Source organism: Equus quagga, chromosome 1 (genome assembly GCF_021613505.1).
Source record: "Equus quagga isolate Etosha38 chromosome 1, UCLA_HA_Equagga_1.0, whole genome shotgun sequence".
Taxonomy (NCBI): domain Eukaryota; kingdom Metazoa; phylum Chordata; class Mammalia; order Perissodactyla; family Equidae; genus Equus; species Equus quagga.
In genome coordinates this window covers 130,063,458-130,084,718 of record NC_060267.1, presented here as the reverse complement: position 1 = coordinate 130,084,718, position 21,261 = coordinate 130,063,458, and the positions used below count along the sequence as shown (strand labels likewise).

At 45.3% G+C, this 21,261-nt stretch overlaps 1 protein-coding gene across 1 annotated transcript in view; it reads right to left on the bottom strand.

Annotated features, from left to right (window-relative positions):
* Positions 1-21,261, bottom strand: part of IL17RD (interleukin 17 receptor D) — a 64,060-nt gene that overhangs the window by 6,894 nt on the left and 35,905 nt on the right. The window contains exons 2-12 of the mRNA XM_046640687.1: positions 18,179-18,236; positions 13,898-14,023; positions 10,607-10,725; positions 9,931-10,051; positions 7,936-7,980; positions 7,678-7,829; positions 6,529-6,594; positions 5,250-5,304; positions 4,648-4,758; positions 3,665-3,849; positions 352-1,288 (exon numbers count right to left, since the gene is read on the bottom strand). Of these exons, the coding sequence (XP_046496643.1) occupies positions 352-1,288; positions 3,665-3,849; positions 4,648-4,758; positions 5,250-5,304; positions 6,529-6,594; positions 7,678-7,829; positions 7,936-7,980; positions 9,931-10,051; positions 10,607-10,725; positions 13,898-14,023; positions 18,179-18,236 (1,975 nt within the window). The remainder of the gene's footprint in view (positions 1-351; positions 1,289-3,664; positions 3,850-4,647; positions 4,759-5,249; positions 5,305-6,528; positions 6,595-7,677; positions 7,830-7,935; positions 7,981-9,930; positions 10,052-10,606; positions 10,726-13,897; positions 14,024-18,178; positions 18,237-21,261) is intronic.

Genomic DNA, 21,261 nt, shown 5'->3' with positions numbered 1-21,261 from the left:
TGCTTTATATGTGGGACGCCTACCACAGCGTGGCTTGCCAAGTGGTGCCATGTCTGCACCCAGGATCCAACCCAGCAAACCCCGGGCCGTCGAAGCCAGACGTGCGAACTTAACCACTGTGCCACCAGGTTGGCCCCTTAATATCAGTATTTCTGCAGCTCACACATATGAATGTTCCCAATACCTGGGATAAATCAAGACTATCAATGGAGTTGTGCTACTTCCCATCAGGTTTCACTGCCAAGTAAGGCTGCACCAAAATTAGAAAAACACTTTCACGTATTTCAGGATTACAGACAAAGGCTGTGGCCGCATCAGGAACCCGACCACCCTCCCCCCTCCGCGCCTTACCCAGGCCTGAGGAGGATGACATGCTCTCCGTCAGCGAAGACGTTTCCGTTTGGTCCATGGAGAGCCCTTCCATCAGGGGCAGGGACAGCTCGGAGGAGGGCACGGAGGAGTCGTAGATGCCCGAGTCCCGCGGCATGTCCGAGGGGCCGACGGCTTTCACCGTGTGCAGCAAAGGCTGCATGGCCGAGCTGCCCCCAGGCCCAGGCCCAGCCTCGGCGTCCTGGTCCAGGCCCAACTGCTGACCTTCCGAGGGCAGGTCGGCAGGCGCCCCGGGGATGGCCGCCTCGGCCTTGAGGCAGAAGTCGCTCTCAGCTCCTGGTTTGCACAGGACGTCGTTTAAAACCAAGCCGGAGTCAAACTTCTCCAGCACTGGCTCCCGGGAGCGGAGTGGAGGAGGATGGAAGGGAACGAACTGCTTCTCAAACCAGTCGGGCTCGTCGTCGATAAACTGGTGCATGTTGCAAATGGCAACGTAAAGGGACCGGCCCGATTTGCTTCGGAAGTAGTTTCTCCTGCTGACGCGCCCGGGGTACTGCGCCGACTCCTGGAGGCCGCGGTCGTGGGAGTGCAGGTGCGAACAGAGCTGGGGCAGGTTGTCCATGAGTTTGTACTTCGTGCTCAGGTCCAGCACGCCGGGAACGTCCCCCTCGCAGGAATAGTCGAAGTAGACGGCAATGAACTTGCTGAGCGCCGCTGACGAGCTCTGCTTGGCCTGGCGGAGCTTTTCGGCAATGGCTGCCACGGCCACCAGGAAGAGCTCCCCCTTCCCCGAGCCGCGGCTGCCGCCTTTGTGCTTGTAGTTCTTCTTGTCCACAAAGTACTTCATGCCTTTGGAACACACCACGATGATGAACTGGGACTCCTGGATCTTCTGGATGACCCATTCTCTCTGCCCTTCTCTGCAGAGACTGAAGTCTTCCCACAGGTCCAGAGCCACCTGGAAAGAGAATGGGGAACCTCACTCACCTAGACAGCTTGGAGAGTCGAGTAACAAGAACAAGAATGTCACAAGCAGGTCACCTCATCTGTCTCTTAATCTTTATCAGCACCACTATGCAGGCTCCAAGTTGCCCAGGCACAGCTAACATTCCATGCGTGACAGTCACACACCAGGCCCACTGCATCATGCCTTCATTTTAGCATAAGACGGGATCATGACCATTCCCACCCTACAAGTGAAGAGGTAGAAGTACAGAGCTTCTAGCAACCTTCCTGTCACATAGCACACGTGAGATCCTCAAGGGACTTCGAGTGTGGTAGTAAGCATGGAAAACGGAGGCACTGGGGTTAATCTATTTGATGAGTGAGGCTGCCTGGATAGAAAGGCCGACTCTGGAGAGAAAGCTGGAAGGCGATGATGGAAAGACGCGGGTGAGGGACCCCAAAGCGGGCTGAGAAATGGGGCTTAGGACTGGATATTAGAGTCGCCCACAATGATCGATGACTCACATCCAGAGCGTGTGACTGACTAAGCAGACCTCCCCGGCCATTCTCATAGCCCCAGGGCCAGCCTTGCTGTTTACCAATTGGTCAATAGCTGCAGAGAAGAGGGGTGAACTGCAGTAACACGGCCATTCTGGTTAACTCACTTGGGAGTGACGGGCACCTCCCACCATGACTTCACAGCGTCTACAGGGTCACATCCCTGCAGGACCTTTAACCCCAAGGGGGCGGGTACTGACAAAGGAAAGAAAACCAGGCATGCGTGGCCTTCTCAGAGGGCTTTACCTTCTCAGGCTATTTTCATCCAATTTGACTGAAAATGTCTCTTGGCAATGTATCAGCCTCTTTCTTTCTATAGTTCAGAAACTAACTCCCAAGGGTTATGCCTGAACGTGGCAGCCACAGTCTCTTACGGGGAAGGGGGTTCTGAAATGCCTTTGTCTCCTCTTCGGCTCTAAGGTGTTACCAAAGGGGAGAAAAGCCTCAACATCCACCCACTTGCTGAAAATAATCCTGAATTGTCTCACATTTTCCTTAATTCTCACTAACATTATATATTTTAAGAGCTAATTGGGAGTACACACCAAGCATTTAAAAAAATGTTCCCACCTTTGATCCAGCAATTCCATTTCCATATGTCTCTCTTTGGAAAATCATCAGAAATGAGGCAAAACTGAACTACTGAGATGTTTAACAATTTGAAATAACTCACTTATGGTGAATCAACATTATGGGTCACATGGCTATTGAAAATTGCAGTTTACATAGAACTGCTAATAGCATGAAAAGTTACTAAATGAAGAGACAGAAGAATCATTCCAATCCACCCAAAATGCAAACCTTTATGTATGAGTTCATTCATGTAGAAAAAGACTGGAAGGAAATACACCAAATATTAACTGTGATTCTTCTTTTCTCCAGGTTGAGATTACAGGCCATTTTTTATTTGTCATGTTTTTCTAGTGTCCAGATTTTCTATAGTAAGTACTATACTCATAATTGGAAGACTTTTCCCCCTGAGGCTAGTTACTTACAAAGTAGAGCAAACGGGCTGTCTGTATCTGAAGAGCCTGTGCCACCAGCAAGAGCCTGGAGTTGTTTTTCAGCACTAGAGCCCACCCACCAACCTCTGAGCATGCATGTTAGGAAACCCGGCCAGCCTTGTAAATACGCTGTTCTGACACTAGGGGGCAGTCTCACCACGTGGACAGATTCTGAGAAACCCACCAGCCACCAAAACACCAATAACTTTCAATTATACAATATTGTACAGTTCTTGCATTTGTAAGAAACAGTGTGCCTTCCATGAGAGATTCAAAGTTCACTCTAAAATTAACACTCTGACATTACAGAAAATCTACACATTAAAAGCTAATTCAAGAGAACAGGTAAGAAACCAGAGCAGACCATGTGAGCACTTGATACGTTTTTCCCCTTGGCAAAGCTCCCCCAAAGAACTATCTAAACTCTCTGCTTTACTTGCCATTCTCTCTTTGAGCCAATGCTCACTAGAATGTCTTGAGTGATCACCTCCTCTCACCCCATCGCATGCTCCCAGGCAGCTGTCATTTCCCCCCATACAACTGCATGGTCTTTTAAATACTTATAAAACTTCCTGCCAGGTGGGTGCCACTGAAGGCTTTTGAGCAGGAGTGTGTTAAGGTTAGAACTAAGTGTTAGAAAACATTTGGTGCTGGTGATGGGTGGGAAGACTGAAAGAAGACTGCAGGACAGACCCCAATTAGGAAGCTAGGCACTAGTTGAGGGCAGGTGTCACAGGAGGAGGCCTGGAGGCAGGGAGAAGGTGGCAAGGAGAGAGTACAGAGCATGTGTCCTGTCCAGGATAAAAGAAAGACTTTAGATTCCTCACCTCACAGCCGCAGAAGTCCTGGAGGAAGTAGGCAAAACACTGGACGACGTTCATGTGATTCTGGCCATCTTTACTGGAATAGCAGAGGAAGACCTTCGGCCGTGGCCGCAGCCTCTCTCTGGGCAGTGCTGTGGTGTAGGTGGAAGACTCAGAGCTCTCTTCATCTAAATGTGAATATATATTTTCTAAATTGGAAAAGAAGATAGGGTTGACGCCTACGAGCAATGCTGTGTCCTGTTCCCCAAGACTCGGGACCTAATGCTATCTTGAAGAAACAACAGATGACATGTCCACTAGAGCACTCCCAGTTCCACAGACCCACCAGCCCCTTGGGTCACCAGTGGGAATAGGACAGCTGATTTCTCCAGTGGAGCAACAAATGGCCAAAGCTTTCTTCACCTGAAATGGACCTCCTGGCAAGCCAAGAACACTGCAGAAACCCCCCTAGTCAGCAGAGAGCGCCCAGAACCAGCTCTTGCAGCCAATGCACCTGCTAGATGAGCTAAGCATTGGCAGAACTGACCTTTTCTCAAAAAAAATTTTTTGACTGAGTTATAACGTACAAAGGTAAAGTGCATAAATCTTAAGAGTACATCTCAATAAATTTTTATCTAAGTACACACTGTGTAACCACTTAGATCAAGATATGGAACATTTCCAGCTCCCCAGAAGGTTCTCTCTTGACACCTGACTTTTATAAGTGATCAAGCCCTACCTATATCCTTACTTATACTTTTAGACTTCCTTTATGCTCTTGAATTTACCATCCTGAATATGAGAACAGAAGTTTGCCTGTCCTTTTCGTGGCTCCTGAGGTTATGAGTCAAGTATTTTAATTCTGGGAACTACAGTAGGCAGGGAACTGACTATAGGAGCTGGGTGGCTTCTCAGACGCCCGCTGGGAGGGACCCAGCACTCCCAGTGTCCACCTGTTGGCAGCAGCCCCAGCCCTGCCCCCGGGGGGACACAACACACAGAGATACCTTGTTGCTTCTTGCGGCACATTACAGTGAAGAGCGTCGCGAAGGCCGATACGACAACCAGCGGCACGGTGATGGCCACAGCTCTGATGGGCCCAGCCCACGGGGAATGCACTGGGAAATTTCAAAGGGATGCTTTTACACTAAGCAGCATAACAGGTTCAAAGAGAAATAATTTTTTTCTTTTTAAACACAACCACATAAATAGGTGTTAAGGACTCCTTGACCATCTTCCTCTAGAACCACTTTGGTGATGATAAAAGCATTCATTTTAAAGGGTTGTAGAAAACAATTCAACAGAGTCTGCTGGGACGGTAAATACCACTGAGTGAGAATTCTGCCTAAGGAAACCTCCCCTCCCACCACTTTTCTTGCGGGGACAACTGACGGTTTGTTTAGTCCCAGAGACACACACGGCACTGGCTTTGATCTTTCAGGCATCAACATCAGGGTAGAAGGAAAGTCAGATTTGATGGAACATCATTTAAGAGAGAGGAGCTCAAGTTTTCTTGTGTTTTGCTTTTGTAAACCATGAAATACAGAAGGTGCCAAATACCTTGGTCTACCATAGTCCAGAGCCAACATTTCAAACAAAAAATCCTTACCTGGCTTTAAGGCATAATGCATCACTTTTCTCGTTGTATTCGTGTCATCCACCAGCTGCAAAACAGGAAGATGATGTATTATTTTTTTAAGTAATAGTATCTCAACAGATTTCATTCATTTTTTTCATGTGTGGATAGTGGGGGTCAGCGGGGGGCGGGGGTGGGGAGTGAATAGGGCAAGAGAAAGGGGAGCTGCCGCTGCCTGCGATCATTTATGAGCCGAGACTAGACAGTAATAGTCAGATACATCTCTGCTTTACTAACTTAAAACTCTCAACTTCATCACCTTGCCTTTCATGAATCAAAAGGTTCTTTATTCACTGATGAATTCAGCTAGTAAGTTCCACTATAACAATTCTCAATTAAAAGGGCATCTTACCACTGATCTTACAAGGCCTCCATTAATGCTTTAAGAGGGTGTGTCACTTCAAAACCACATACTACTACAGAGTAATGCAAGAAATTTGCAAGAATGCAAGAATTTGGTAGATGTTTCTACCAAAATGTTAGGCCATGTTGGTTGTCTGTGAATAGTGGGGCTAGGGACAAATTTCTAATCTCCCTTTCTGTTTTTCTTTTACTCCTATTTCTGTGGCATTTTTGATACTGGAAAAGTCATCTAAAAGAAGAAAAGAAAAAATGTATCATTTACATGCTCTTTGAAGTGGTATTTAGAACTCATGTATACTTATACAGAAGAACGTCAGCAGAAACCCAGAGACGTAGAGGCAGAGGTAATGGGCATAACTTTTGTTTTGCTGTTTTATTACTAAAACAAAACTGTAATGCTAAAATTTTAAAAATATAACTTTGCAGTATGAAGGGGTATGACACAGAAACTTTACATCATGGTTATGCAGACTTCAGTCTTGTGTCACTTAATGACAGGGATACATTCTGAGAAACGTGTCATTAGGTGATGTCATCATTGTGTGGACACCACCGACTGTACTTACACAAACCTAGATGGTATAGCCTCTCTGGTACTAATCTTAGGGGACCACCAACGTATATGTGGTCTGTCACTGACCAAAACGTCATTATGCAGCACATGACTATACACGGTTACATAAAAATATTTATTTAAATATTTAATAGAAAAAAATCAAAGATCAAGTACATATAAACTTTTTAAAAAGCATGTTAAGGACCATGTAACAATATAACTGTGCATACCTTCAAGGTCTTGAAGTTTTAGGTGTTTCAAACAGTTGGAATTCTACATGAACTGGATTCGTTCTGTAGAATTAATAATAGGGCTTTCTTGAGCTATACGTACCTCGATTATATAATCCCCTGGAGAAACATTTTGAAGGAGGCAGCTGGTTGTCTCCATATTTTGCTCCTGCAAAGAAACAAACAACTCACTTGTTTTAAAACTCACTTCTTGGATAAAAGTCATCAGGACCCCTTTTGTCCCCTAGAGCTAAAGGAGACTTGTCACGAGTCTCAACCATGTTTTCAGAACATGTCGAGTAGAAGAGAAACAACTGTGCTTATCTGCCACATGTTATCTGAACTTCACTTTAACAAAAGGCCCAGAAGAGCCTGGGACCCCTGTCATATTCCTATGCTTAGCTGGTGGCGCCCTCAGCAGGCATGTTTGATTTGAAGACAAAGAAACTAATTAGACTACCCTTTACTTAATAAAAGGGTGGGGAAAGAAATTTACCACTTCGTGTCTGTGCATATTTTATTTGCCATAATTTTAAACTTGAGCAGGTCAAAGAAAGTCAATGACAGAGGTGAGAGCCAGGAGAAAAGCAAACCCTCCCTACAAAAGGAGCATGTCTAGAAGGGAGCTCGGTTCTGTCATCACGACCAAAAGCCTCTCTTGGTGCTCATGTGGAGCGATCTAGCAGTCCTGTGGCTTCCACGAAATGCTTCACTCTCTCCGACCACCTCCAGTTTAACAGCTTATTACTGAGTTTCTGCTTAACCTTGAACCACGTGTAAACTCAGTCCTCACTGAAGTGCTAGTGGCTGGGCTCCTGAATGTGGTTTCTCTACTTACTAACTGTGTGACTTTGAGTAAGCCAGGTGACCTCCCTGAGCCTCAGCTTCCCCATGTGTAAAGTGGAGATGACAGCAGACTCTGTGTTATAAGGTTGTAAGGATTCAATGAGCCTGAAGCTCAGTGACTAGCACAATATTTAAATATAGAAGAATAAACCAGAAATACTTAATTATTTTGGTTCCTTGGTAATAGTTTTACCAGGCTATACATCACCAGGGGACAGCTGGGGTGGAGATACCTGTGAAGTGAAGACGATAGCATCATGGCCCTGAAACGTACCCAGTGACAACATTCTGGAATTTCTACCATCTGATAAGAGTCAACAAAGTCACACTGAGCCATCCCAATTCCAGGTGCACAGGGGTCACTCTAAAACATGCAGTGTTCCTTTATGGACACATAGCCGCTCACCTGTTTACAGGTCTTTCGCTTGAAGGGTCCTTCGTGCTTGAGCTTGTAATGAAGATAGAAGAAACGAAAGCCAAAGGTGTGCGGCGCATGGTCGAAGGACACCTGCATGTCCGAGCCATGCTGAGTGACGTTCAGGTTCCGAGGCTTCCAGACTGGGAGGACAGAAGAGGGAGGAAGGGGAGTGAGCACCCGAGGCCACCCCGACACCACGGGGGTGGCAACACTTTGATTCTTATAGATAAGAACAGCTGTACTTACAGGGTTTACAGGCCAGGTTGTCCGGCTGTAACAACAGATCGCAGGCTATTAAGAAAGATGCATATTTTTAGTTCTAGGACAGTTTGACATTTTCCTCATTCAATAATTCAATAAAACATAAATACAGCACTGGGTGCTGTTGGGAAGAGTATAAAATACATCAATTCAACAACGATTTTCAGTACAGCACAGTTGTATCTTATGAAAATTTATACTGTACAATATAAAAACACTCATGCAGTCCACTTTATGCCAAATAAATGGAAACAGTGTAAAGTCAGATTTTAAAAGCTTGTCAAGTCTCAAGGCCGGTGGCCAAGGGCAGCAGGACTGTGTTCATGCTACTAGTGCCACATGGGGGCTCTGTTTCAGCTGTAAACAGAAATAATGCCAGCCCCTGCCCCACTGTACAGGCGTTTAGGCACAAGAGAACTTCGGAGTGATCCTGGTAACTGTCTTGGGTTATTTTAACCTTCACTAGCATTCTAATTTAAAATCCTTTTGATGGAGTCTGAAAATGACATCCAGGCATCTACTAAGTAGTAGTACCAGAGCTGAAAACCAGGCACCAAAGCCAGTGGCTTTGAAACGGGATTTAAATGCTGTAACACAGTAAGAGAGACCAAACGGCTAGTCCAATATGCCCTGTTGCTAACCCAGGGAGAACCCTCTGGAAAATGTCCACACGATACCAAGAAAATCAAAGGCAGCACCAGGGGCACAGTGCACTGCAACAGTGATACACACTCTCCAGTCTCCACCTCACCTCCAGACAGACACACTGATTCCGATGGGAAATATTAATCTTAAATTATGCTAGTTTTGATTTAGGCAAGCTTTTCATAAACACATTCTTTGAATCCTGTATCTAGTTGTTATGTGCAGGCATCAAGAGATGTGGTAAAATGCATACGGTCTTTGCCCTATGGCATCTTATTTTAATTAAGAAAATGAGACTAATCATTACATAATAATCTTGCTGCATACAAAACTACAGTTTTTTTTTTAAAAAAGAAAGAAATACAAAAAGAAAACAACCAGAGTAAGAATTCTGCAAAGGGAAACATTAATGCCAGCTGGAGTTGAGAAGGAAAATATCACAGAGGATGAGGATGGCAACCAGACCACACAGGAGGGATGTGGGAATGGACTGACGGCTGCCCATCCACGGTGTGCAATGCCAGCCAGAAAGACTGACCAGGGAGGCAGGAGGGAACTGCTGCGGGTTTCAGGGTTCCTGGGCACCAAATCTGAAAGCAGAGTTTCAGGCTGATGAAGGACACACTACACCGTGAGCAGAAGAGATGGAAAAGGAAAGCCAGCACGGTTGGTGGTTTGAGAGTGTGGATGCCAGAGTCGGACTTCTGTGGTTCAAATCCTAGCTCCCAGCCAGCCCTTTAACCTCTCTGTGTGTGATTCCACATCTAATAAGCAGGGATGGTAAGATTAGATTCTTTACAGGGTTGTTACAGGGGTAAACTGAGTTAATATTTAGAAAGCATTTAGAACAGGGCCTGGCACATAAATGTTAAATAAGTAAGTACACTTTCTAGAAAGAGGGGATCTCAGGGGATACTGCCTAATTTTCTTAATTGAATCCTGAAAATGACAGGCTCACTCATAGAGGCCACCCACTGATGACAGGTCAAAGATGGAATCATTTCATGCTCCACCCTTCACCTTTTTTAGTCCTGGATTTTGTGGGGTTTTTTTTTTTAATCAAATGGTTTTAATACATGGCTGTCTTACAGCACCTTTAAAAACAAAACAAAATTAATCATCATGTCTACTCTAGAACAAGCCTGGAATGAGGGCTCTGGTTAGATGAATACCACCGAGGCCAAACCATCATTCTAATGTTGCTTTTCTGTTGCTTTTCTCCTCACCACGCTGGTTTCCTACCAGTATTTGGTGTGCTCTTGAGCACATCTCTGCCAAAAGTCATTAAAAGCAGAAGTCTCCTCAGGGGAACCAGGGAAGAAAGACCATACTCACCGCGGGTTCTGAAGAAGAAAGGGTGATAATTGCTCTCGTTTTTAATGGAAGGAAAAGGGACAATCTTTACAAAGTAATCCGTTTCAAATTTCATATTCAGGAAAGGCTGAGATTCCATTCCCTAAAAGGGAACAAAAACACACGTGACGTCATGGAGAAATTACCCAGCCCTCCACCAACATGCGAGAGCTCCAGTGCTCCCTGACGGTAGCCCAGACGCAGTCCCAGAGCTTCAGCCACCCGGACATAGTTCCAGAGCTGAAGGACATGTCCCAGGGGAGGAGGAAGTCAAGTCTATTTTCTGGACCAAGTTTACGTTTGGATCCCTAACTGAAAATGAAGATCGACCACGTTGTCTGTTCTTTGGCAAGGAAGCCATGGCTTGTTAACACTGAACCTCAGAGGTGGTGGGCCAAGCCCACATACATTCTTGAGAGCACAAAGCCACCTTCCAGGACGTGTAACCTGAGAGGTGTGTTTACCAGCAAGAGGTGCTGGAGAGTTTCTCAGGGAGCGTGGAACAGGCTCGTGGTGTTGCCGAACCATTCTCGCCCACCTTGGCAGGCAGGGTGGACCCCATAGCCCCTCCTTCTCCGGTTTCACAGCCTTTCAATAGACCATTCAGACCCCCGGAACATGGCGCGTCTTCAGGAGCACATTCCCGCGTGTGACTTACAGTTCTTTTGAAGCTACTGTTGAGCTGCTTTGGGTCCTTTAGAATTAGCTGTTGGCACTGTCTGCCCTCCGACTTTAGCTCCTCCAGTATTACCCGAAATCCTTTTAGGAATTCGATGCCTAAGCAAAGCAGAATGCTTTTATTAAAAGCGGACCTAATTACTTTTGATCACACTTTCCTTCCTCCAAGATTACTGCCCTCTTCACCTACACAACAGAGTTAAAGGAATTCTTACTTTGGCCAGAATATCTGAGTTTACTGAAAGGAAAAATGCGTATCCTGCTTTCCTCTGGTACAGGCCAGGAGATTTTCGCTGTCCCACCATTACTAATTAATTAATCTCTAATCTAGCCACCCATTTCACAAATGCCCATTGCCTCTGTGGCATTAGGGTTCAAATAGTTAGATTCAAGCCACAATTGATCATAAATGTCTGCTGTGGAATACATAATTTCTAGATCATTAAACAGAGTGTATTCAGCTGATGATAATTCCCAATGCTGACTAGAGACTCCCCCCAAACCATGTTTCCACTTGAAGTTTTGGTCCTATATTTGCTGACATGTTTCACTGAGCAAAGTACAAAATTCCCAACAAAGTATGTGTCTACACCCAAGGGGTTCCTAGGCTTGGGATTAAATAGCTTAGGAGAATGCTTATGTGATTCACAAAGCGGTTCTTGCTCTAATCACGCCTGAAAGGCAGACACCCAAGAGCTGCCCAGTGTGGGCTCTTCATACAGCACTCGGAGGCCCCGAGATGCCCACAGAGCTGCTGAAAGGCGCCAGCCCAGCCTCCCGCCACCTGAGCTTCCCCCGCTGCACGTCCGACTAGATGCTTTCAAAAGGATTAAGCTCTGATGGCCACAAGAGCCAGTACCCAGGCTCTGTATCCCATGGAGACCGGAGTGGTCCAAGTGCAGCTGGAGATCCCCAAAGCTGACCTCCACTGGGGTGATATCGATTTCGCATTCTTTCTGAACACTAGACAAGGAGACATTTTCAACCCTTCCCCTCCCAGGGCAAAAGTAATTACACGGGATACAATTAACCAGGTGGGAAAATTATTGATGGCAAAGGCCAGGGAAATCTTTTTCTCTTTCGAATAGGTTCTCCAATCCTGTAATTATTGGATGAAGAACACATATTTTATGGTGGGTAGGGCAAAAGAGCTACAATTAGAGCTTAGCGTGTTAGGGGTCAGAGTACCGAACGTGCAGGCACTGACTCTGCCATGCTGTATTTCAAGTACAAAGCTTCCTGTGGGGATAAGAGCCAGCTGACCCACAGCCCGAGATTCAAACATGCTGACAAGACGCAAGGTCTGTGACCAGCAACTATTTAGTAGATCTCAGAGGAACCTGTCTTTTGAGATTTAAAAAAAAAAAGAGTTTTGAACAAATCCTTATTATTTATATTAAGATTTAATTCATGCAATGTTCCCAGAACTACTGTTTAACAAAAGCCAGGTGATTAATATGATTCAAGACCATACATCTCACAATTACATAAAAACTCATCAGCTAGAGTGTGAGTATGTAGTTCTAGTTCTTATTTTCAAAACCTGCCTGAAAACCACTACACCAAGTCTGGGGTTGGAGGTGGAGGCAGGAAATGTAACTCTTATATCATAATGACACCTATATCTCAATACTACTAACACCTTGTCGTTATACAATGTTTAGCAATTTTATAGGGCAGCTTCCCACAAAGGAACTTATTTACTCCTTTCCATATTTAACTCATTAAATCCTCCTAACATCTACAGCAGGAATGAATTATCCCCATTTAACAGATGAGGAGATTGAGGTATAAAGACACTAAAAGACTTGCCCAGGGTCACACGGGAATTAAATGGCAGAGGCGGGATTCAAAGCCATAGAGCTCTTAACCCATATGCTTTTCTGTCTCCCAAGGAGTTTCCTTGATAGAACCTGACAGAAACTGAGAACCTGTCCAGCCATCCCCACCCACAGATCATCATGCAGGACAAGCACAACCTTCTGCCCTCACTGTCCCACATGTTAGTTCTCTTACCAGCAGCTCACATCTACTTTCATTCTAAAGAGGGAGCCTGCAATTTGTCAGGCCAATCCCTTAACCACTGAGCCTTATGTGGAATGACCACTTCCCTTTTATCCACAGAATGTTTTTATCTTTAAATGTTAAGATAGTGTTATTTTTGGAAAGCCCACTGGCTTCAGCCCCAGAGTATTTACATGGGTGAGTGAGTGAGGCTCGTCGGTCTGATGCATCCCCCGTCTCTCTGCGCTCGCTTCTCCTGCAATCTGATTCTCCTGAGATGTAACCATTCAGATCAAGAAATTCAGACTTCACTTTACTTTTCTCTGGGTCAGATTTTTAAAAAATTCTAAGACAGGGTAGCAATGTCAAAGGAGCCAGCCTGAGGACCAGGTTCTGATGATGGTAACAACAGCCCCTGTCTTTTAAGAGCTCGTTCTAGAAATGTACCATGCGTGTCTCTAATTCTTACAACAAATCAAGAGGCATTGTTTTGGCATTTGGGAACCAAGATACTGTACTTTATAGATGGGGAAGCTGGGGCTCAGCGAGGTTTAAATGCCTGTTGTGAAAGATAGATTCTGGGTTCAAACCCAGGGCCAATCTGAACAAATGGCTCTCCCCAGGTCCCACACTCAACTATCTGACCCTCTCCTGTGTACCAGCAACTCATTAAAGAGGACAAGCAGTTTCAGCCCAAACCTGAATCTGGCCAAATGTGGGTTTGCTTTTTTCTGTTTCTCTGTTTTAGTTTGGTTTTTTCAGCCCACACAGTTTAAATAAAAATTCAATTAGTTGCCAACATTTTAAAATTATCGATTTCATGGTTTCTCATGAAAACTGGAATTTTCCTGAAAACCCACAAAATGTGCCAATGGTGGGCCTGCAAATCTCTATGTGGCCACAAAGAGCTCTAATGCTGGATGCTGAAGCCATTACACCCTTGGATGGGTCACCTGTCCCCACGCTACTGCTGAGACACAGAGGCTAAGGCCTCAGTGCCATTTATCACTCACAGACTATCATTTTTCAAACCCGCATCTCTCTCAGTCACAGCCAAGGGAACAAAAGATGAGCCATGGGACACAGCATCAAGCTGTGCGCATGCCCAGCAAGTGCATGCAACAAAGTAGGGAGTGCGTCTGTGCCCAAGCCAAGCTGAGCTACACTCACATCAAGACCTGGCCCCTGGAGGCCGTCACATTTGGGACCTTGGCATGGGGCACTGCCTACCCAGACCACCCCGGTGGACTCCATTTTGACCACTTACCAAGGGCCCCTGGGGACCAAAGAATGGTAACTGCCACTCGGTCGTGGCAAGCGTACTGACTGATGGTGATGTTCTGGGCATCGGCAACCACGTGCTTCCCCACTAGATTCAAGTAAGCGGTGCAGTCTAGAGAGTTGGGAGAATAAGAACAGTTACATTTAAAATTTGGTTTTTATTTCCAAGTTTATCTTCTCAATTACACCGAGCACATCTGGAGGTGGCCAAATCCATTCTGTATAAAGACATGTGCCTCAAAAGCCCAAATAGGACATCAAAGGTTGATGTTTGGAAAACCATTAAGACACTGCAGTGGAATTTATTTATAGCATCACCACCACCACCCACTCCTTGAGTGAAATTCCAGGATGGTCTTGGGAAGATCATATACGGTCTGGCGTTTGTGTGTATATCTGGCATTAACTTTTTTACTATCACATTTTACCTAAATCAATAATTATTTATGTTAATTCAATCAGTTTTCGGCATTAGAAAGTGATCTGAAACAAAGCAATGGCTAAATAATCTGGAGTCTCTTTGTTTTTAAAAGAAACCTAGAGGGCAAGGTGACCAGGGAGAAGGAACTAACACAGGGATGTGAACTCACGGGAGAGTGACTGACAGCAAGACTGTAGGACAATCCACTTGGTATCTGCAAAGCTACTAACTGACTCAGTGATAAGCAAAGAACCTCAATGTTAACTAGCACTGTCAAAGGTAAAACTGTTGTTCCCAAACACCAGGTGTCATCAAAGACACCCACAACATCCACCAAATCCAAAAAGTCCCACATTGCTCAAAAAATGAAAACCACCCATTCTTTGATTTTGTCTGAGGGCATTACTCACTGCCACCTGTCAATGCAGCCACAACTATATGAGCAGCTGTGCCACCTGGCATTGCTAACACACCTTCAAAGTCTGCAAGATCCTAAAAGGCTGCCAGAAGCTTCCAGCCAGACTTGGGCTGGGACTTCAGAGAATGGCCGCAGGCTGTTCTGGCCACTCGTGCAGGGAGGACGCCAGCCATCCTTGGCAGAGACCAACTCATAATTCTTACACTGGTTCATCTCTATTTCTTCCTCAATGATTAAATGTGAAAACTCTCTTGAGTATCTGCTGCAAAAGGTCCTGAGTTCCATCAAATGCCCAGACCTGCCCACTACCCCTTTGAAGTGAAGTGAAGTCTTCAGGGGCATTTTCTAAGAAGCTCAGTGAGTCTGCTGCATTTTTTTCCCCTGTAAACTGTACCGCACATTTCCCATTTTTATGACTAAAAGCGTTCACTAGATATTTGAAAATCACAAAAGAATATAAGAAAAATGCAAAAGTCATTCTCAATCTCCTCCCACACAGAAGGAGCATCTAATGGATACGCTCCCAAGCCTCTTAATGTGCACATAATATTCCTCTTTTTAAAATTTCTTATTAAAGTATAATACACACGCACTGAAGTGCAACCTCCCTTTAAAACTCCATCCTCCTCGCTGCTTTGCATCCTGCTTTCTTACTTCACCACATTAGGCATAGTCCCTTCTGTAAACTCCATCTGCTTCAGAAACAGCCACCTCTACATGTCAATATTACTTCTTTTGAAAAGATGTTAATAGTTAATAAAACGGAATTCTACTTCTGAAGAAAAGTCACTCTCAAGGCATTCAACATACGTTCTCTGAGTGCAGAAGAGACTTTTAGAACAGGAAAATAATTTTTTTAAACATCTGGTTTAACACCCACATTGAACAAATGAGGAAACTGCAGCTAGAGGGATCCTCTGGGTGGCTGAGAATGCCACCGCTGACCAGCCCAGAGTCGGGACAGAGAGCAGCCTCAAGCGGCTCACGCAGGGCTCCTGCCATTCTGTCCTCGGCACAGAGTTTATTACTAAAATAAGTTCTGAATCAGAGGTATTCAATCTGCAAAAGCCTGGCTGAAACCAGCTTCCCAATATAAAAACGACAAGATCCCCTCATACTTGTGAAGTTCAAACATTTTCATTTATTGAGGTCGCTAATGAAATAGAGCAACCTTTGACTTCAACAGCTTTAGGAAGAGAGGCATGAACAAGGGCAAATCATGCTTTTTCTCTTTGTTCATTCCTAATGCCAAAATTAGCACTCTGTGGGTTTCTGTAAACACAATTATGCAAATATAAAGTCTAAGAATTGAGAAAACATATTACAACCTACTCAGGCATTACCCCTTCAGAGCCTGAAGAAGAAATGAGAAATGCAACGTGAAAGGAAGCAAGCAGATCTGTGAAATCTGGTTTTAACTTAATGGCAAGACATTTTCTTTCTTTGTAAAAATAAGGTTCTGTAGTTTAATACTGGTGGTGAAAACTTGGTAATTGATTCTTAGCTATTTCAAACAGAACTAGTAACCAGTTAACTGAGCAATAACAGGAACTTCCTTGTGGAAGAGAGAAATACCATTTTCAGTGGAAAACAATGAATAAGTTTTTTACATAGCCTGGATCCAATTATTAGAAACTCTAATGTTTTGGATTCTGATTACGAAAAAATTATGCCCAAATGACATTTTGCCAAAATGCAATCGAGCTTCAGATGTCTCAGGAGTCAATTTGAATTGTGAATTAAATTCTAATTAAATACTGAAGAATTATAAAGAAAATAACGACTTAGAGACAGGTATTGGCACGTGAGCCAAATATCTAGTCTCATGAAGAAAACAGTAAGATACTTTTAAGTTTTACAGGTATAGATCCTCTTTCACAAAATCCCATATTAAATTACAGATGCAAATACTTGTTTGCAGCTGACCGGAAAATTCCGAACTCTCGAATGTAATACAAGATCTGCCAGGACCAAGAACATATATTGGAAATTAACTTTCTAACTCAAAGAAAGGTCCCTTACACATGTCTTTACTTAGCTGAATTAAGTATCATGGACTCGCAAATCTTTCAATAGCATCACAGCATTTACCTAGAACGTGCCCACGCCACGAACGTGAAACATCTGAGCTTCGGGCGCAAGTCCCTGTCGGTTAACTTGAAGGACCCACGTCAGCAACGGTGGGTGTGAATCTGACACACATATTTGTATCTTAAAACTGTTAGATTGTGTACACAACCTCAAAAACCTTGCTTTAGCAGGGATCATTCCAGAGGCCTCAATGTGACCCACACGCCTTACTCACACAGACTCATAACCCTCTCCACGACATGCATCGAATGTTAGGAGTCACTAAATATGAGTCAAGCTCCTTCCTGTCAACAGTTTTACTTATAAATTATGGCTTATAAGGCTAACATGCTCACAATTCTTTGTAATTACCTTCTTAGGCATGAAAGCAGATGCTGAGAGGGGATTCCTCATGCTTAATCAGAAAAAGTACCCCCACCCTGCCCTTAGAAAACAGTTCAGCCAGAAAACACACAGCCTTCAGAGAAAGGGCCAAAAAGGTGGTTGTATTCCAGCTCTAGCTGGAATGACTTCTAATATTAATAGATATCAACTACTGAGCACACACCACAGGCCAGCTACCAAGTTGGGCAGTTATAAGCATTATCTTATTTAACCCTCAAAATGATGCTGAGGAAGAAACTAATCTTTATTTTATATGATAAGTAAACTGAAGCTTGGAGAAGTCAAGTCAGTTGCCACCATTCACAGCTGATAGGTGGGGAGCCAGGGTTGAAACCCAGGCCTAAGTCAGAGATGGCCAACTGGAGACCTCTGGGCCAGTCTGGGATACAGATTCACTTGGCCCAGTCTGCATTTGTGTACATTTTAAAACAAATGCCAATATTAAAAAATGTTCATACCAAAAAATGCAAATTTCCTACTCTCCTTGGAAATCACATCTGGCTACATTCAGGGGGAATTCATCAAGGCCACAACAAGCTGGAACGGAGGAGCCAGCGCTCCTTCCAGACAGGACATAGGCTACCCAGTTTGCACAGCCCCAACCATTCCCTAGCATCCTGCACTTGGGCAGCTTCACTCATCTGTCCCCTGCTGGGCCCTACACGCATCTATCTGTGTTTGTCCTTAAGGACATGGCTATGTCCTGAGGAAATCAGGGTAGGCCTTCATATACAACTTCTCTGAACACTGTGCAGGACTCTTGACCCATCCAAGCTCCCAAATGCTTGAGTGGCTTAATTGAGACTGAGAAGCTTTAGCTCTGTTGACAAACCTGAGCAGGTTCAGAAAATTCCTCAACCCCAGGACCTACAGTGCCCTTGATTAAGCATGACTGTGCAAGCTTTAGATCCCTGAAAAGGCTCCATTCTTCAGCAGTCAAGTCAGTTACTTACTGTCATATCTAAAGGTGATGTTGTGCAGCCCGCTGCTCCTGCTGGCCGGCCCCACTCCCTGTGAGAAAACAAGAGAACATGATGAGAAGTGAAGCCAATTTGCTTTTTCAGCCCAGATTCCCAAGGAGTCAAAATGCACACATGACTGCAGAGCCCCAGGGTCATGCCAGTCGCTGAGCAACACCCATGTTCTTTCTACCAGCTCCCTGCTCACCCCCGCCCCCTGTGCCCCTCCAGCTGCCAACTCCCTCCAGCCTAGGAGATCCCTAACTGCCAGGCCACGGGGATCAGGAGCACTCACTTCCTCTAAGACAATAGGAGCAGGCTGTTCCGTGTTTGGGGGTTAAATAATAACTCATTAACAGTAAAATTGGGAGAGGGACCATGAGCTGCCAGCTGGAGCCCTTCCAGTTGGATCCGCTTTGAGCACTGATTGGTTATAAAATTCGCCTACCAGACACTCTCGTCCAAAAGCTCTATTAAGCCACAACAGATAGGCAATTCCTCAAGTCTAAGGAAACAGGTTTCTCATTCCAAGACTGGGAATGAGTGTGGGAATAAGCTGTTACTTTTAATGAGAAAATTCTTCCCTGCATCCATACCTATGCTTGGAATATATAGGGTGGGTCATAAAAGAAAAAGAAAAAAGACTTTAAAAGGTCTGACTCTAACTCTTGGTGATATGGCTGTTAGCCAGCTGCACTCTTAATAGCAGGGATAACAACACTCCGCCAGACTTCCCACTTTAATTACAGCATCCACAGAGGGAGCCCTGGAACCCTCCCGTCGGCCTCGCCTGTTCCTAACCCACCACTTACCCATCATGGGAAAGAGCAGCTATAGATCTACCGACTCCAGTTTAACTGTTTCTGTAATAATCTGCAAATGTGCCATTCAGCATTAATTGCAGAATTCTCCAGAATATGTTAATTCTAAAATGCTAAATGATGGGAAAATATTCTAACCACACAGCTAAAGTTTCCACTCAACAAGGGGTATGCTGGGGAAAACCACATGGTGGCGGCCTGGTATTTAATGGGCAAATGTTACACTGAGACAGAATGTGCAGAACACTTCTGATGGAGCCCAAGGTCTCAGACCACAGCCCCAGCACATCCATATGTTACAGGCATGTTCACGCTGCTTATCCTGAAGCCAGGCACGCCCACTGAAACTGTATCCCTCAGCTCAGATAAACATGGATTTTGGGAAAGCACAGCTGTGCAGAAAGGGATGGGGACAGACACACACACACACACACACACACACACACACACACACCCCATTCTTACTAAAGTGAGGAATAAGCAGTAACAGAAAATCTAAATCAACATGGCGTACCAGCCCATGATCTACTGGGGCTCCCCTTCTTCCTGGTGCACCTTCCTTCTCAAGCTTTCCTTCTTCCATGCTCCCTTCCCCACACACACGAGATTCCAGAATTCCTCACCTGAACTGAATCCCTTTGGAAAGGGTTGTGACCTTACTAAAATCCTAAACACCTCCACAACTTCTTAGGGACAACTTCCAGATGGCCAGAACCAGAGCAATACGACCAAACAGGAGACCAAGCAAGAGACAATGCAATCCTCCCCCAACCCTTCAGTAATGCCCAAGACACCCAAGTCACACCCTTCTCAACCCCTACAAACCCCCTGGACATAAATTCATTCACCATCTGTTATAAGCCAAACATTATGCTAGCTATGGAGGGTGCACAAAACAGACTGTCCCTGTCCTCAGGAGCAAAGAAGCTCATTCTTTCAAAGAAGAGTAACTGGGTACATGGATCACGCGCAGGGCACAGACAAATCTCAAATCACCTCCTGGCCCTCCCAGAACTCTCAGTGTAGATGGCATACAAGGTATATGTAGCTGGGGTGAAAGAGCCAGCCATAAATAAGCACATGGTATATGAAGTGAAGTGCCACAGGCATCACCCCAGTAAGGCTGAACCAAGGGTCAGGATGACATGTGCCAGAAGCTTAAAAGAGGGAAGGATAACTGGGCTGGAGTGGAGAGGAAAAGGGAGCGTCATGATAGGGAAACAAAAATGCAATCTGGGGGCCAAGGTAAGTGCTTTAATCCTTCCATCCTCCAGCTAGTGACCAAGCGCAAACCACTTCACTCCACAGGGTCCGAGTCTCCTCAACTGCTTCAAAAGATAAGTTGCACAACTTTCCTCTGGGAAGGCGGTTTGAGGAGGACCACATGAAGCCATGGAGAGCAAGCATTTTTCAAAAAGGAAATGCATTCCATTTAACAGCAAGCTCCGAGGCACATGGACTCTGGTGACCCGTCACCTTACCAGTAGAACTTTGTTGGCATTTCATTTTGTTCTTGTTCTCCCTATGTTTCTATCGCACCATGTTTTTAACAGGTATTTATTGGGCACTTGCAATGAGCAATGCACTGTGGAAAGGAGCCCAAGACAGAGAGATGTGCTATATTATACAAACAACCCAAATCCGGGGCTGGCCCAGTGGCACAGCGGTTACATGCACACGTTCCGCTTCTCGGCGGCCCAGGGTTCGCCAGTTCGGATCCCGGAGGTGGACATGGCACTGCTTGGTAAGCCATGCTGTGGTAGGCATCCCACATATAAAGTAGAGGAAGATGGGCACAGATGTTAGCTCAGGGCCAGTCTTCCTCAGCGAAAAGAGGAGGATTAGCAGCAGTTAGTTCAGAGCTAATCTTCCTCAAAAAAAAGAACCCAAATCCCTCTAAGTAAGGTCTCTATGATGTATGTGGAGCTGTTCCTAGGTGGGGGGGGGCCCAGTGATCTGGCCTCAAAGGACAGGGAGGCTTGCATGTGGCATCCATTCAGTACCCACTGAACATTCCACCTTGGCCTAAGCCCTACAGGGCTGAGCACTCGGCCAGGAGCTAGATCCGGGTCCTGACCTCAAGGGACCTTGGCCAACCAGGTAACCTCCTAATGTGCAAATCTGCCCTCACTCCTCTGCACCAAGCCCACTACTGGCTCCCTGTCCCTGCTAGACCATTCCTGACACAGCACCCCTGCCTACCTCCCCAGCCACTCCCCTTCCCACCTTCCAAACCCTGCCAGGCACCACACTACA